The 18,430-nt window shown below is 36.3% G+C and overlaps 1 protein-coding gene across 1 annotated transcript in view; it reads left to right on the plus strand.

Moving 5' to 3' along the window:
- Window positions 1-16,542: 16,542 nt before the first annotated feature.
- Window positions 16,543-18,430, plus strand: part of LOC306858449 (uncharacterized protein) — a 32,200-nt gene continuing 30,312 nt past the window's right edge. Inside the window, exon 1 of the mRNA XM_079399007.1 lies at window positions 16,543-16,893. Coding sequence (XP_079255133.1) covers window positions 16,771-16,893 — 123 coding nt within the window. The 5' untranslated portion in view covers window positions 16,543-16,770. The remainder of the gene's footprint in view (window positions 16,894-18,430) is intronic.

Here is an 18,430-nt window from a genome sequence, read left to right on the forward strand (position 1 = left end):
CAAGCGAAAATTAGCTTTTATAAGAGCGTATTCAAGAGCTGACACCATAAAACTGACAGAGGGCATTTGTGCCTTTGTAGTTTCAGCCTGTGCAGGACTTGCATCTGGAGGAAAAGACAAGATTAAGGTTCTTAGCTGGCCCCCTCTCTCCCATAGCCCATGGGAGGAAAGGCAGTATCTTTGAGTTAAATATAGAATGGTTACAAAGCACTCACGATTTGCATACCTGAGTATAAAATGGTTCTGTTCTGGAACAACTTAGCCAAACTGTGGAGGAAGCCATGGGAATTTCCCTCCGCTCTGCAGCCCAGAAATGTGGAAAATCTTCTGGAGAATTGAGCTGCTCAGAACAACAGCTCTTTGATTTAAACTCCGAATTGAAAATGTAAATCCATGCCTTCAACCAAGCAACTTCATTCACCATTTCCCATAGAAAGAATCAGACTAGTTCCTTAAGGTCTTTTTTGTTTACGGAGGAAAAACAGAAAGACGAGACATATTGATTTCCGTGCAATATGATGAAATTCTTGTTGAGGTGCAAGGTGAAATGACCATAATAGGTGTAAAATCATATTCCAGTGCTTTGGTTTATGTCCATGAAATTGCAAACAAAACATTTATTGTTAGCTTGGATACCTTGTCTTAAGCCATATAACATGTAATATGATATGATTTGAGTGCAGACTCTTGCATTTTCCAAACAAATTTGGAAGGTTATTTAATTAACTAGTTTTTCTACGGCAATAAAAGTAGATCCAAAAGAGGCCAAAGCATCAAGCTTTGTATCGATCTCCACGCTGTTTGTTAAGTATCTAACTTGCTGTGCAAGTTAATGCATGTTTAAATTAACCAAATAGTCATATATTTTTAAGCATACATAAACATCATAGTAAAATGGACTAATATTAATGTATATAACATGACAAAATATTATCTAAATTTAAAGTACATTGTTGTCAAAAGCCAAAACCTATGACTAAAACAGAAAACTGTAAAATTGAACACCGACATGCATACCACATTTGGTTGCTAAGGAGCACCAAGTAAACACTTATCAGCTCACAAAAACATTTTTTTTTCCTCATTCACGCTTTTTACTCTCTCTCTTTTTTTCTTCTTCTCCAAAGCAAGTAAACTTGCCTCTGGCTCCCTGGGCAGCGGGGAGCATTGAGCGAACGCCCAATCTTTAGGATGTCACCGCTGCTCAGTTGCTTCCACTTAGCCTTCCAGACTTTCCCCTGGCTTCTTTTCAAAACAAATCTTGGAGCGGGCCCACAGAAAGTGCATTCTTTCAGGGGCCCTGTGAGCAGTGCTCATGTGCTCCGCTGCTGCCAGAGGTTCCCCAGACAGACATACTGAGACGGCATTTATTTACACGATCCACATCAGGGAGTATACATGCTATTTACATATTTTGCGTACAAGCCTATGTACATTTTCATAATTGAATCTATTGCTTAATATGTAGTTTATGCACACATTGAATCTCTGGAATTGTGTTTTGTGACATACTTTAGTTTTCTTCTTCTGATCGTAATGAAATGTGGCTAAATACTATTGACCAGCTGTATTTGTTAAGTAATGCTAGTGTTTGTTCTTACAGAGTGATAACATATTAGAAATGCAATTACAAAAGACTAAACCTTAGCTTGACTTAGCAAACTCTGGTGTCACCTTCCGCCACTCAAGAGAATGAGTTAAACTAACTTTGCTTTAATCTGATGTTCTTCTGTTGGCCTTGGCAGGTGTTTCATGGCGATCCAGTGTTGTTTTACTTCCTCCGTCTGCTTAGGCTAATGGTGAATGGGCTTTTGGAAAATACTTCAGGTTGCCTATTTGGGTAGTGAGATTAGGCAGCTGTTTGCATTTGGTCCAATCAACAAAGCACCCAAATTTTTCTCTCTACAGGATCAATATGTAAACATAAACCAGAAGACTCCCAGTCTGGGTTCAAATGTATGCCATTCCATATAGATGCTTCTTTTTAGATTGTATTGGTTTGGGATCAATTTCTTCAAAGGCATTTTATTGGCAGTGGTGCTATTGATATTAACGTTCAAGTAAAACATAACTGAAGACTGAGAAGTGATGATGATGATTATTATTTCTCACAGGTTGCTTTTGCTCAGGAGTCTTCTCAACTGACCCTTCACACTGTGTAAAGACGTCAATACACATCTCCCATTTCATGTTCACGGGGGGGAGGGGGGGAGGGGGGGGGGGGGGGGGTTTGATTGACAGAGTGGATTAACGCCAGTGGACTTGAAATTGGTGTGTACTGAAGTCTTTCCGCGGTTGGAACTAGATACCTTCTGACGCTCATTCATGTTTATTTCATACTATAACTAGTAAAGAGGAAGAACTGATCGGTTCACATGCTGCTTGAACTGCAGGCGCTACAGCAGTCTCTCATGACACATAAAGGGCCTTCTATTAAAATTTAAATTCCTTAATTTTTTTTACGTAGTAATTATTAGGGCTGCACAATCATGACAAAAATCATAATTGTCGGTTATTTCATTGAAACTGTAATTGCGATTATTAATTACAATTATCACAGTTTACATTGAATGATGTTTTGAATAGCTTTATATCATTGTTTGATGGAACGGCATGCCATCATTTTATATGAAAGTAAACAAGATAAAGGCACTCTTCCTGAAACACTTTTATTGCTTTTAGCATTAAGCCTTAAATGTCAACTACACATTGAATACTTTAATAATAAAATATGCATAGTATTATAATCTTATACTAAAACAATGGGGAAAAACCTTGAGATAACCTGTAGAAAGAAAAAACACGTCTTAAGCACTCAGAGCAATGTAAGTGGACTTTTTTTTGTTATTGCGCCTTTGTCATTTACAGTAAAAATTACGTAATCGTTCAGAGAAAGCAGCAGCTGCTGACTTTTGTGGATTGTGCAGGTAATGACAACATTGACCTTTAGCGTCTCCTCCCTCACTTCTTTTATATCTTCTCACATTCCAAACATTCCTGATGCAACAGGTCTCACCAATCACCCCCACACCCAGCCCTAAAGCTAAACAAAGGTCACGGGAACTGACCTTTCCTCCAGGCTTCCAACTAAACTACAGGTGATGGCGGAAAGCTTTCCAAAAGGTATGTAGCTTTTACTGAAGCGTGTGTCCTTATCTCAAACGTCTAAATACTGATTTACTTTAAAAGAAACTGATCAATAACTCAAGTAAATGACCCATTAAACCCTTGTCTTCATTGAAACTTGAAAAAGGGAGTGTTTATCAGGAGACAGATGGGAAATAGACACTTAGGTCTGAATGGATCAATGAAGATTTTAGGTTACAAGTCACCAATGTATTACATAATTCATATATTTTTGATCCAGCACAGTTTCTTACAGGTTTTTGATCATTTTTAAATGCTTATTTGTTTGTATTTTACTAACTTAAAGAGCAAAAATCTGGGTTATATTGAAGCTTTTACAATAGAAATGAAAGCAGCCAGTCCATAAATATTACAATATTAACTGTTTCAGTAGTCTAGCCACATAAATTACATGATCTTTTTATATAATAATCAACATTTATGCCAGAAGTGCTATCCTTTCAGCTTATTTTGGATTGAATTGGAATATTCATTTTACTAATTGGTTTGGTGTGACAAATGAGTTCCAGGTTGGATCTCAGTTACATGCATAGAAATTACATGGAAATAAAGGTGCTTCCTGATGCCATAGAAGAACCTTTTTTGTCTAAATGGTTCTATAAAGAACCTTTAACATCTGAAAAACAATTTCTGTTTCACAAAAGGTTCTTTGTGGCGAAAGAAAGTAAAAAGGCAAGAAAGAGATGGTTCTTTAAAGAACCTTTGACTGAATGGTTCTTTGTGGAACCATTCAGTGTAATGCAATTTATAAAACTGCATATATATATATATATATATATATATACATGCAGTGCCCTCCAAAAGTATTGGAACAGTAAAGACAAAATTGTTCTGTTGGCTGTGGTGTCAAAACATTTACAAATATGATTAAAAGGTGTTTTACCAGCTAAGATGTTCAGCACTTTTAGAGTTTCATCCCTCTGTCTGATGTGAGCAAAAGCATTGGAACAGTTGCCTCACAGGTCTTTCTAAGTGATCAGCTTTGCATTCGATGATGACACACACAAACCAGGATGAAGATGAGGGAGCTGACTTTGAGAGAAAAGCAAGCAATTTGGATGCTAAAAGAAAAGAGGAAGTCAATTAGAGCTATAGCAAAAACAAAGTGCATGGAGAAATCAAGAGTTTGGAAACCACCAGCAACCAACAACTACCTGATCGGCTGAGAAAACAACAGTAGTTGATGACAGACAAATCATAAAAGCTGTGAAAATGAACCCTAAAAGACGTGTCTGAAAGCTGGGGTGATGCTCTGACAATCTACTGTCCTCAGGAGACTTTGACACAGAATTACAGATACTACATTTACATTTATTCATTTAGCTGACGCTTTTATCCAAAGCGACTTACAATTGCTATACATGTCAGAGGTCGCACGCCTCTGGAGCAACTAGGGGGTTAAGTGTCTTGCTCAGGGACACATTGGTGTCTCACAGTGGATTCGAACCCGGGTCTCTCACACCAAAGGCATGTGTCTCTTATCCACTGCGCCATCACCACCCACCCCACAGCACAGCAAGATGCAAACCTCTGACCAGCACCAAAAATAGAAAGGCAAGATTAGAGTTTGCAAAAAAGCACAAAGGTGAGCCAGAAGAGTTTTGGAACTGTGTTTATGGACCGATGAACCTTTATCTATGTGATGGGAAAGCAAAAATGGGGAGAACTAAATAATAGCTTTTAATCTTTTATATCTGCCTTATGTTCAACTGTCCCAATACTTATGCTCACATCAATGAGTGGGATGAACTCTAAAAGTGTTGTTGTTTATATTGGGTAAAATATGTATGTGTTGAAACGGCTAATAATAAAATGTGACATTCTGTAGTTTTGTCTCACATTCATCTTTTAATCATATTTGCAAATGTCTTGACTCCACAGCCAACATTTACTGTTCCAATACTTATGGAGGGCACTGTATGTGTGTGTGTGTGTGTGTGTGTGTGTGTGTGTGTGTGTGTGTGTGTGTGTGTGTGTGTGTGTGTGTGTGTGTATATATATATATATATACAAAAGCTTGTTTAAAATTTTTGTGACCATGCATGTTCTGCTCTGTGTGATGGTAGTGAAGTTCACAGTGGCCCTGCACTTGAACTGTTTTTTGGGGAGATCAGAATGTCTTTTGAAGACATCCTCTCTCGGAGGCCAGCGATCCATAAATTTGTCAATGAAAACGAATTAATTGAAAAACAGAGCTGAATTTATCAGGACTACACTGAGACTGTGTATGAATGTGTGTTGTGTGTGCATGTTTGTATTTGTACATAGGTGTGTGTGTGTGTGTGTGTGTGTGCATGTTTATGTGGTTTATGAGGACACAAATTTGTATAATGGCATGGGTATGACAGAGGTATTACAATATGAAGGTGGTTTATGAGGACACTGCCTATGTCCCCGTAATTCAAAAGGCTTAAAAAACATACTAAATGGTGTTTTTTTGAAAATCTAAAAATGCACAAATTCTCCTGTGAGGGCAAAGTTTAGGTGTAGGGCAATAGCACACACAGTTTGTTCAGTATAAAAACCATTACGCCTATGGAGAGTCCCCATAAACCACAAAAACCAATATGTGTGTGTGTGTGTGTGTGTGAGTGAGACAGGGACATCGTGTCTCTGAAAATATTCCCTCTGCTGGAAAAACATTTGCCTTCGAGGAAAAACTCACAAAGTTGCGGTTTGTTGCAGCCTGTTAGACTGCATTCAGCCAATAGAAGAACAGAGATTCTGTACTGACCAAAAGTTGGTCTATTCATAAATTTTACATGTGTCTCCACTTGGCAAAACCCCCTGTAGAACATAGTTGGGATTGCTGTCGCCATATGACGGAAGAGCGTGTGGAGAAAAGGAATTTCTTTTACAACAACTGTGTGAAAGTAAAATAAACAGTTGAACACAGAAATGTACTCACTGATTTACAACCATTGATAACGGTTACACTCGACTACTTCAGTTTCCAGTGCTTTACATCACAGTTTTCGGTTACACTTTATTTTGATAGTACACTTTAGACCAGGGGTGCCCAACCCTGTTCCTGCCGATCGACTGTCCTGCAAAGTTTAGCTCCAACTCTAATCAAACACTATCAAAATAAAGTGTTACCTAGCTTTTAAATGACTTAAAAAAAGTATGTATATAATATTATATATGATCTGCATTAAAAGTATATAAAAGCACACGCGTAAATTGCAATATATATATATATATATATATATGCAAATAATCTTTTATTATATATGATCTGCACTAAAAAATATAAAAACACATACATAATACATAAATTATGTGCCAATAATATATACGTATACACATACACATACGTGTGCGCGTGTGTGTGTATGTAAATTTATAAACTGCAATGGAAATAGCATTATACATATATATATATATATATATATATATATATATATATATATATACACTCACCTAAAGGATTATTAGGAACACCTGTTCAATTTCTCATTAATGCAATTATCTAATCAACCAATCACATGGCAGTTGCTTCAATGCATTTAGGGGTGTGGTCCTGGTCAAGACAATCTCCTGAACTCCAAACTGAATGTCAGAATGGGAAAGAAAGGTGATTTAAGCCATTTTGAGCATGGCATGGTTGTTGGTGCCAGACGGGCCGGTCTGAGTATTTCACAATCTGCTCAGTTACTGGGATTTTCACGCACAACCATTTCTAGGGTTTACAAAGAATGGTGTGAAAAGGGAAAAACATCCAGTATGCGGCAGTCCTGTGGGCGAAAATGCCTTGTTGATGCTAGAGGTCAGAGGAGAATGGGCCGACTGATTCAAGCTGATAGAAGAGCAACTTTGACTGAAATAATCACTCGTTACAACCGAGGTATGCAGCAAAGCATTTGTGAAGCCACAACACGCACAACCTTGAGGCGGATGGGCTACAACAGCAGAAGACCCCACCGGGTACCACTCATCTCCACTACAAATAGGAAAAAGAGGCTACAATTTGCACAAGCTCACCAAAATTGGACGGTTGAAGACTGGAAAAATGTTGCCTGGTCTGATGAGTCTCGATTTCTGTTGAGACATTCAGATGGTAGAGTCAGAATTTGGCGTAAACAGAATGAGAACATGGATCCATCATGCCTTGTTACCACTGTGCAGGCTGGTGGTGGTGGTGTAATGGTGTGGGGGATGTTTTCTTGGCACACTTTAGGCCCCTTAGTGCCAATTGGGCATCGTTTAAATGCCACGGCCTACCTGAGCATTGTTTCTGACCATGTCCATCCCTTTATGACCACCATGTACCCATCCTCTGATGGCTACTTCCAGCAGGATAATGCACCATGTCACAAAGCTCGAATCATTTCAAATTGGTTTCTTGAACATGACAATGAGTTCACTGTACTAAAATGACCCCCACAGTCACCAGATCTGAACCCAATAGAGCATCTTTGGGATGTGGTGGAACGGGAGCTTCGTGCCCTGGATGTGTATCCCACAAATCTCCATCAACTGCAAGATGCTATCCTATCAATATGTGCCAACATTTCTAAAGAATGCTTTCAGCACCTTGTTGAATCAATGCCACGTAGAATTAAGGCAGTTCTGAAGGCGAAAGGGGGTCAAACGCAGTATTAGTATGGTGTTCCTAATAAACCTTTAGGGGAGTGTATATATATATATATATATATATATATATATATATATATATATATATATATATATATATATATATATATATATATATATATATATATTACCTTATAAACTGCAATGGAAATAACATGTTAAAATATTTCTATTACAATTAAATAAAACATGGAAATTGGAAACAACATTTAAATGCTACAGTTACTCTGAAGCCATACTGAAAATCTTGTACTAATAATTTAATTTATAATGAGGAAAAATACATTAAACAAGAAGGCAAAATTGGTCTCAGACTTTTGAACCCCAATGTCAAACATTTCACATTTTCTTGAGGAAAAAGTCTATCTGTAATAAAGTGTGCTGTAAATCTGAACAACTCTCAGAGACAGAGCAGTGACTGCTGTATGTCTCTCTTGACAGTGAGGTGCACTGAGAGATAAAGCGTCGGGATATTTTAGCAGATTTCGCAGAACTGGAGGCTTTCAGTGGAATGTGCTCATTTGGCGTCCTCCGAACTTTAGTGAATGGGGAGTGTTCGTTGTCAACTTCTCTCATCTGTGCCGGCAGATGGAGCCTTTGGCCTGCCAGCTGTCGTCTGCAGTACACACATTTAGAGCTGGCATTGAGGAGAACAGACAGCTCAGGTGCTACTTTCATATGGCAACCTGGTCTATGATAACTGCAGAAAGCTCAAGGTAGCTTTTGTATTGCTTGACTGGGGAAGAACCCCCCGCTATCATCTTTTTCCATTGCTAATATTTCAACATGTGAATCATTATGTTTTTGAGGGCTCTTAAAACATGAAATGCATTGTTCCCTGTCTGCTGCTTTTGTGTAGTCGCTTGAGATTGTGTGCATTGTTTAACTAGTCAGCTAAGTAGTTAATCTAGTAGTGAAAGAGAAAGGAACGTGGAAAAAAACAGTGAGCAAAGTTTTCGCGCTTCATCTCAGCCTGGGAGGTACATCCTTTGTGTTGGTTACACTTTGACCTTAACAAAGTGTGGAGGTAAAAGGTCAGTGGGTTTTTCTGCTCTTGGTTTCCTGAATGCCTCCATCACAGGAAGTTAACATGCTGAGATTGTCAGGCAATGGAAGTTCTTACATACAAGTTTAACTTACCACTAACTTACTTAAATACAAGTTTAGCGTACCAGTACAAAAATGATATTGTCAGAGTACAAAAAAAAAAAATTATGATTTAGGAAAGGTGAAATTTTAGTAATAATTATGTTGTTTTATAAGTTGAAATATGCTTCATTTTAAAGTAGTAATATTTTAGCACTTAAATATTAATGGAGTGCGATGAAAATATATACACAAAAAATTAAAAAATTTATTTTGTTTTTATTTATTTTCATCCATCCGTTCTCCATTTATTTAATATGCCGTTTAAAAACTCTTGAAATCACCTGAATTTCCTATTAAAACATGTAGCTTATGCTAGCCATATTTTAACAGCATTTTTTTTTCTAAACCATATTTATTTTAACTATCTGACATTAAAAAAGTCTTATTGTTCTCTCATCATCATCCAAACCAACTCAAGATGTTTATAGTGATATGTCCCTACAGAAAGTCCTCAAAGACCCACTCTTATTGTCTTATCAACAAACCAGCCTGACATTCACATCTGACCTTTCCACCAGGTCAAGAGCCAAAGCGCAATTGCTCTGGGCCATCAGACAACAGGCCGCTTTATGGCACTCAAGCAGATCATGGTGCTAAATCTGTGGATTTGCGGAGCTAATAGGATGACACATGGAGAAGCATCATTAGTTGGACCAGTAACCATATTAAAGTAAGATTTTTACTTGTTTAATTGAAGAATATCCCATATGCAGTATCTTACTTGCTTTGATGGAGGTCTCAAGGTCTGTTTCTGGATTGTTAATGTGATTAGAATGTTTACTAGGTTTATTTGTGCATGACTTTGGTTATGTTAGCAACTTTAGCAGATACTATTATCAGTAGATAAGATGAACTAATGGCCTGATGTCTGATTGATAGCAGATCAGCTTTATCTGAGGTTTTTCACCTGCTGGAACAGCCCTTTGAGGGCAGGTCAGTCTATTGCATGGCGTGTTTGTGCACAAACACAACTTCTCATGTAAATGGAGGTGGTCCGGGTCAGGTCCTCAGGGTCCCGGAACAGTGGGAGTGTATTATGGCTGATTCCACCTGTTGCCTATACTGGTAATATATCAAGTCATTTGTTAAAGAAATAGTTCACCCAAAACTAAAAGTTCTATCATTATTCCCTTGTTTATTTTTATTAATGATGACCAGTATTTTAAAATAAAGTGAAAGAGAACTGTTGAGCACAAACTAAAAATAAGAGTGATTTGCACTATATTTGCACCGTGTCAACTATATTTGACATGTTCTGGAGTCATACATTCTTAAATACAAAGGTTCTTTATTAGCAACTATGGTTCCATGAAGAAGCAATAACATCCTCAATGGAAGATTTCCCTTGCACAATAGGTTCTTTATAGTGGAAAAAGGCTCCTTAGGTTATGGGGGGGGGGGGGGGGGGGGGGGTCTTTTGGGGACCCCAATTTTTTTTTCTGTTGTGACACAGCCTTTGGATCCTTTATTTTTAAGAGTATAAGTTCATTACTCACCTCTTAGCTTTCCTTATGGCATTCATATGAGTTCAGTATCTGATTTATGAACAAATCATCCATTTAAGTTGGATCTTTTCAATAAAGCAGTTTGATTCAGATCACAAAACCTGTTTGAATAATTTATTTACAGAACGGAGCTCTCTGATTCATGAGTTCGATGTACTTGCCGCAGTTTCCATTTGAAAATGTTTTCGGAAGTCATATGGACTACTTTTATAATACATTTATGGTACTCTTGCCCTGTTTTTAAAGATTCAATGCTTCAGTTCTTATTCATTGAAATTGCATAATTAAACAGCGACATTATTCCGAATTTTCTCTTTTTGTGTTCCACAGATAAAAAAGAACGAAGAAAGTCATGGGTTTGGAATGACATGAGGGTGAGTAAATGACAACATAATTTTTTCTGTATTCAACAAAAATATTTAGGCCAAAATGTAAGATTTATGTGTTTAAATTGTATCTAAATGTTCTATCCATCCATTTTTAACTGAACAAAACAAAATGAAGCAGGCAAGAAACAGGTCAGGATTCTGTAATAGTAGTACTAATAAACTGAATGCGTTTTAAATACACAATAACCAGATTTATTTGTCTTCAATAAATCCAGTTTATTTCAATCTCATACACTGTAACCGTTTTCATGATCATTAAGTTATGGCAACTTATGTTTTTACATTAATTCATTAAAGTAAGTTAAAGCAAATTCAAAATTTTTATATGAAATGCAACTAGATTTTTCTTTAGGTCAGTTTAATGTCATTTAAATTGAAATGATTGTACAACCAAGATTATACTTAAAAATTTAAGACAGCAACTTATTTTAAATTATATGAACTTAAACATTTCTTTAGAATGACAAACTGATTATGCAGATTATAAGTAATTAGAATAAATAAATTTGGCTATGCCATGGTTTTTGAGTGCAGAAATCTTACCTTGCCTACCTTTTTTTTCACCATCTCATTTATGTATGACTGATAAATATGCATCAAATTATGTGATAATTTTACATGTAATTCAAATACATGAATCTAAATATTTTTGTGAGTGAACAATCCCATTAAGGTACATTTTGGTTTTCATTTTTTTAATGGTTAAAAGCATGCAGTTATAACCAGGAAATCTATACTAAGCCACCATCTCAAGTGCTGTGTGTGATTCTCATAGTAAACAGTAAACTAACTGTTGCCTCTTCACACAAGTGTTCTCCTGGGTCAGCACCTTCTGTTGACCTGTGACGCCACATTGAACCAGCTTCCCAATCTGGAGCGTGAGTTCACAGAGGTCCATTTCCATATAGACAGGCCACCCTTTCCTTTTGCATCTGACTACATTAGGAATATGAGAGCCTAGAGACTATGAATAGACCAGCAGACCCTGCCGTTCACAGGGGACTCAGGTTCGGTGAGGTGGGAGTTTGTGTGAGCTTGCACACATTGCCTCCCTGTCTCTCCAAGGTGGCCTGGGAGCTGGTCAGACATCTATGTCACTTCAGAAGGGAGGGGATAGGAGAGGCAGCTCCGGCTGATAATTTGTCTTTATGACCCCACGTCACCTTTAACCCCTCGACACGGTGACTGACCCTAGATAGTCAATTTCTAAGTGACCAGTTAGGCTGCCATGTTGGCTTTTATACTGTGTGTGTGTATTAACTTGTACATGTCTAATAATAATAATAATATTTTAATTATTATTAGTATATGCTTCCTCCATTTCAAACACATTTTTTATTAAATATTTTGGCCAAAATATATATAAAATTACATGTAAATGCGCGCACACACACACGCACACACACACACACACACACTTGCATACTGTGTGTGTGTATGTATGTATATATATGTACATACACACATATTGTATTTTTATTTATTATTATATCTTATGTATATTCATATATTCTATCTATCTATATCTACACTGTAAAAAGTGATAAGTTGAGTTAACTTAAAAAAATTGAGGAAACCCGTTGCCTTAAAATTTTCAAGTAAATAATAATAAAAAAATAAGTTAAGTGAACCTGACATTAATTTTTTTAATTATTATTTACTTGATCATTTAAGGCCAGGGGTTTCCTCAATTTTTTAAAGTTAAGTCAACTTATCACTTTTTACAGTCTATCTATCTATCTATCTATCTATCTATCTATCTATCTATCTATCTATCTATCTATCTATCTATCTATCTATCTATCTATCTATCTATCTATCTATCTATCTATCTATCTATCTATCTATCTATCTATCTATCTATCGCATTGTTTTATTATTTATTATAAATGGATAATGCATATAGAAGTTATTTACATAATATTCACAGTTATAGAATGTGTGTAATTTATATAATTGTTTCTAATTTAATTTACAAAATTATATAATTTTAAATATAATTAAAATATATATATGAATATAAAATTATTATATTTTTTATTATATTATATTGTTTTTATTATTATAATACATGTGTGTACTCTGTAAATATAAGTAAATTATTCCTTCACAATTCTTATATATTATAATACATGAAAACATATATTTATTATATTATTATAAATATTTGATTATTAACATATGCTTTCTCTATCTCATGCACATTAAATATTAATAGTATATAATATTACTAAATATTATCAAATATTTTGGATTCATGCTTTCAGCTACCAAGTCTGTATTTTGTCATATTTAAATACCTTTAAAATGAATGCAGAAAATGTGAAGAAATTCTATGTGAAGAAAACGTCTGAGATCCGTCTGTAACAAACAGTAAAACGTGCTCATTTCATTACCTGGGACTTCTTCACTAGATTTGATAAGCTGCCCCATGAGCATTGAACATTTTCTGTGTCATTTTTTCCCTTACCGCTACTTATGCAGTTTTGTGACTGAAGTGAAGAGGAAAATGCTTTAACAGTTTGTGTCTGATGTGTGGCAGTAGGCCCCTGGCAGCCAGCTTTCATAAATGTCTTGCATATGTGGGGGCCGCTTTGAGGCTGTCTGGGGGTGAAACGGTTAAAATTGACATCGGGTGGCAAAGGGGCTGTGGTTGGTCTCAAATCTTTTTAGTGTGCCGCGGTGGATGAGTTCTCCCACAATTTGCCCAGAGCGCTCCCCTCCTCTGTCCGAGAGAGAGAAAAAAAGGAAATCTGTGTCCAACCCAAAGAATGTCTTTTGAAATGCACATGCTCCTGCTTTTTTACACCCTGTGAGTGCTTTGTTTCCTTCACGTTACTGCAGATTTGGCCTGCATTCTCGTGATTTACCACCACAATCATTACTTTTAATGGTGGAAAACATATTGCATCTTTAAAATAAATTATTATACGTGTACAGAATAAATCACTGATTTTTTTCAGGATTTGTTTTATTTATTCAGGAATTAATAATTTTTTTGTGTGTGTGTGTATTCACATAAGCATATGCATTGTTGTTATTTTTTTAATGAATGCTTTGGCAATAGAAAACTTTTCACCATTCTTGAATTTTGCAAAAGGAGAGACTGCAAGTGCATTTCGCACAATTTGTATACATTCAAGTCATATGTCTCCATGTTCTGACAAAAGTTTCAAGTTGGCCGTAATCGATCTTGGTAGTACTTTGGGCAGTAATTTGTGGCTGGGGCTATTGATTGTATTCGTTTCATTTGCTGGCGGTCCCGACGCCGCTCTGTCTACAGGGGAGTGGTTTGAAATTCCTCTTCTCCACCTTCTTTGGGGGTCCGAGAGCTGTTTTTTATGAATGAACTGAATACAAACTACAAATTAAACAGTCTCTTTCACAAGAAAAGCAGTCCTTCTGCAGCCAGTTCTACAAACATGCTCGGTTTCTGAATAATGATGAAGAGCATGCAGTGAGGAATAATATAAAAGTGCAGTAGTGTAAAAATAACCACCCTGATGTTGACATATCACGCAGATACAAAGAATCATATCGCAAGTACTAGAAAAAAATTCTAACTCTCTATAATAAGCAGGAATATTCAATAAGCATAACAAACCCATTGAAGTGCATTAATGTAAAACTAAGCTATATACATGTGCACACTCAGATGCTCATTGTATTTATATATAAGGGTCAATGATGTCTGAGATGATCTGTTTAAAAGATATTTGACAGGTTATTAAAATGTTTACTCTCCCAAAAATGCATCTTTAAAATTTTAAGTTTTTTTTTTTTTTTTAATTAATGACCTTGACACACTGTCTAGGGGTCTGTAATATCAGTCTCTATTTTATTATTTTCTTTTCTTGTGACAAAAAAAAGGCTTCCGGTGTGGTTACTTTGTTTTGGCAAACAAGTGTTAATATATGTAATATTAAAATGAGGAAGAAAAAAAAAATATATATATAACAGTTTTTTATTTAAAAAAAATGCTGCACTGCTTATTTTAAAAGGATTTTTTTTCAAGATTTCATTAAGAATTTCAGGCTTTTATTTATTTTTCTCCCCCATTTTTTTCAGTGTGTAGATTTACACCTCCAAAATAACTTCACTTGATGATATGTTAAAAATGTTATTATAGAGTAACCTTGATAGATCCTGACATAAAAAACTAGCATCAGTCAGTGACCCATAAAACATGCATTTTATATATTTGGTGATGCACTTTTAAATTTTCTTTCTGTCCTTCTCCCATCTTTGTCCTTTGTGCAGCTCTTGGAGTTCAAGATCCTCCTGCTCTCGGTTATAAAGCCCATCTCTGACAATTGTATTCATTTGGAGAGGGTTGGGAGGACTTTGCCATTCCTCCCCCGTTTGTCGAGCAGGCTTGGTCAGATCGTGGGAAAGGCCCTCCACGTAAAGCAGTTTATTCTTTGTCACTGTTGTTCTTGTGTAATTGATCTCACTCCACGTCGATGGGCGGAAGACTTCAAAGACACGCGGCTGTTGGAGGTCGATCTGCTTGTGCTCGCGGCCTTGAAGGACAAAAAACAACTGCTTCCCGAACGCTTACAACGCACACTTTTGATGAGTGTGTAAAATTGCATAGTATGAGGCGTGACGTGAACTATGTGGAAACGCCAAATTATGTTTTTATGCTGTAATTACATTAACTAGGCCTATAATTAAATATAAATATAAATAGATATTTTTTTTTTACTGAAGTTATAGCATGAAACATACGAATCCTGAACTAACGACACTCATATAAAGCGGTTCTTTTTTGTGAATCAAAACTATTGAACATCAAATCGTGTTTTTTTAAGCTTTATTAGCAACAAATAGCTTTTTTTCACATGCATAATTCCAAATCGCAAATCATGAATCAAGAACTAGCTACTTTGTGTTCTAAGGCACCAGTGACCAATTTTAATTTACATATAATAGCCCATATATAGGATTTTATCAAAAGTAACGGATAAATGGATTAAATACCACATTTTTGTTTTAATATTCCTTTTTTAATATAGCCTACTGTTACGCCAATTGTATTGCAATCATGCAGCCTCTAAAAGGTCGAACTAAATAGTTGAAATCTGAAATGATCTCATCATGAGGCAATGCTGAGGGCAGAAAATGCAACACGAAACTTTTCTCTCAAATATTTATTCCTGAAAAATAGGCTACACTAAAAGAAACGTTGGCGGACTCAAAAGTCGTTAGGAGGAAAATTCATCGTAGCACATCCCAAAGCGAAGTTTACGTATTTGTTGAAATAAACAAACAAATAAACAGTCTATGAACTGTGCTGTGTCTTTAAACTTTTCTGGAGTGTAGCCAGTAACATGAATGGTGCTGGACACGTGAGTTTGTTTCAATGTGGTCTCTCCTCTTAGTATTTCTCATGTTTTCTCTGGCTGTTGTCCAATTCTTTTCTCTCTCTCTCTCTCGTGCCCCCTCCCCCCGTTATCCACCCACGGGAAAAGTGATTTTCGCCTCTCTCTCTCAATCCTTTTTTTATGTATATACCTCATCCTCATCCACAGTCTGTGGACTTATTTCCGTGTGGGCAGCAGGGATGCATTTAAAATGCCCCCATTTTTTGACTTAAACCAATCCGCGTAGAAAGCCGTTCCCCGCACATTCTTGAATCCGCAGTAGCGTGGATTTGACCGTGCACTGTCACACTTCCCTCTGCGAATGTCTCGTTCAAATTGCAATCGATCACCGGGCTTATTTTATTACTAAAGCCACCCCCACTTAATTCTACACAGGAGATTTTTCCCCCTCAGTGTGTGTGTGTGAGAGCCAAATTCTCAACAAAAAGACAGCACGTGCTTCTCAAAATACCGCGCTTTTAGTTTACATTTTGCATCCCCTTCATGTGCGCACCGGTTTTAAACGCATTGTTCTTGATAAGCGCGCATTGGTGAGAGCGCAAGACACTGACTGCTGGAACAGAAGGTGCTTAAGACTCCGTTTGGAACTCACACACGATGAGCGCGCGCGGTGAGGAAGCCGCCGGCGAAGCTTCAGGATCGCAGGAGCAAACCGAGCCCGAGCCTGCCCCTGCCGAGCCAAAGAAGAGGGGACCGGGTAGACCCAGGAAGCCGCAACAGGTCAGTGTGTGACTCTTATTTCTTCCACCACGAACACCTTTAATATTCTAAATCCGGGGAACGGACGCGTTTAGATCTGCAGGGGCTGCGCAATAAACATTCTTACTGTAACCATATATTACTCTTCGCCCGCACTTTATGGCTCGTGTTTACATGCACCCCTGCTGCAAAAACAGCTTAAATCAGACTGAGCTGGTTTGCTGGTCTCTCAGACAGGTCTGGTTGCAGGTTTTAAAGGACATTGTGCCAGTTTTCAGTTTGACCAACTTGGCGACCAGCTAAACCTGCTTAACAAGAGACCAATAAGTCCAGTTAAGACCAGCAAACCAATTTAATCTGGTTTAGGATGTTTCATATATATATATATATATATATATATATATATATATATATATATATATATATATATATATATATATATATATGTATATATGTGTGTGTGTGTGTACGTGTATGTATGTATCAATTGTGTATTTTATTGTATTACATAAAGTAATGCATTTGTCATACCTGTGCACACAGGATGGACTGTATGGAAAGTGTGTGTTTATCTGGATAGAAATATAACTTGGCCATAACATTTTTTTTATTTTCAACATTGTGATTTTTATTTAATTTTTTTCTTCCCTATTTTTACTGTTGTTAATAATGTTTTACCTTCACTACTTGATTTAAACATGCATGTCATGCAATGCAGATATTTTAATTAATTGAGTTGTGTGTGTATAATAATTAAAGATAAATTAAAATATTTATTTAAAATAGTTTTGATGAATTAAAGTATGGCACACTGAAGGACACTGCTGTCATTGCATGAAATATGGAGTTGTGTCCGTGAAGTCTACTGTGTTCTATTCAAGAATGTTCACTAGGTGTTTTTAGACAGAAGTATCAAGCTTGTGTGCTTTGATTGTGATTTCATTTGAAGTTTGCTTTTCTCTTGTGGGGAATTCCTGCAGACTGAATGTATAGCTTGTATGTGTGTTAGGTTTATTGTAGGCCTACGAGGAGCACTTGCTTGTATTTGTTTGCTTGTATTTGTACAGGAAGCACTTCTTTCCTAGCAGATAGTATTCCAAATTACATGGTTGCCATCTGTTGATCACAACGGTCTCTCATATGTGATGCTAAAGCACTTTTGTGAGTCGATTTGGATAAGATCAGCTAAATATATATAACCTGCGCTACAGGGTCCTCTGTCGATGTGATGAGATCAAACCCAGTTTGCTTTAGAAAATTTTTATCAGACCAAATAAAATTTATTTTTTTGCTTCTGAATCATGAACAAACCATTATATATTTCATTTAAGAAAATGATGCACTGAGATTCGTCTAAATTACAAAACACATGTATATAGTAATTATATATTATATAGTAATATATAGTTTTAGAGTTTTTATATATATATATTTATAAATTATATTATATATATATTTAATATAAATATATATATTAGTAATTGATATAGTAGGCCTAATTGCGTTGTGTGTGTATATAGAGTTAGAGAGACAAACTTTGTATATTGGCTATTTTACA

Source organism: Barbus barbus (genome assembly GCF_936440315.1).
Source record: "Barbus barbus genome assembly, chromosome: 39".
Taxonomy (NCBI): Eukaryota; Metazoa; Chordata; class Actinopteri; order Cypriniformes; family Cyprinidae; genus Barbus; species Barbus barbus.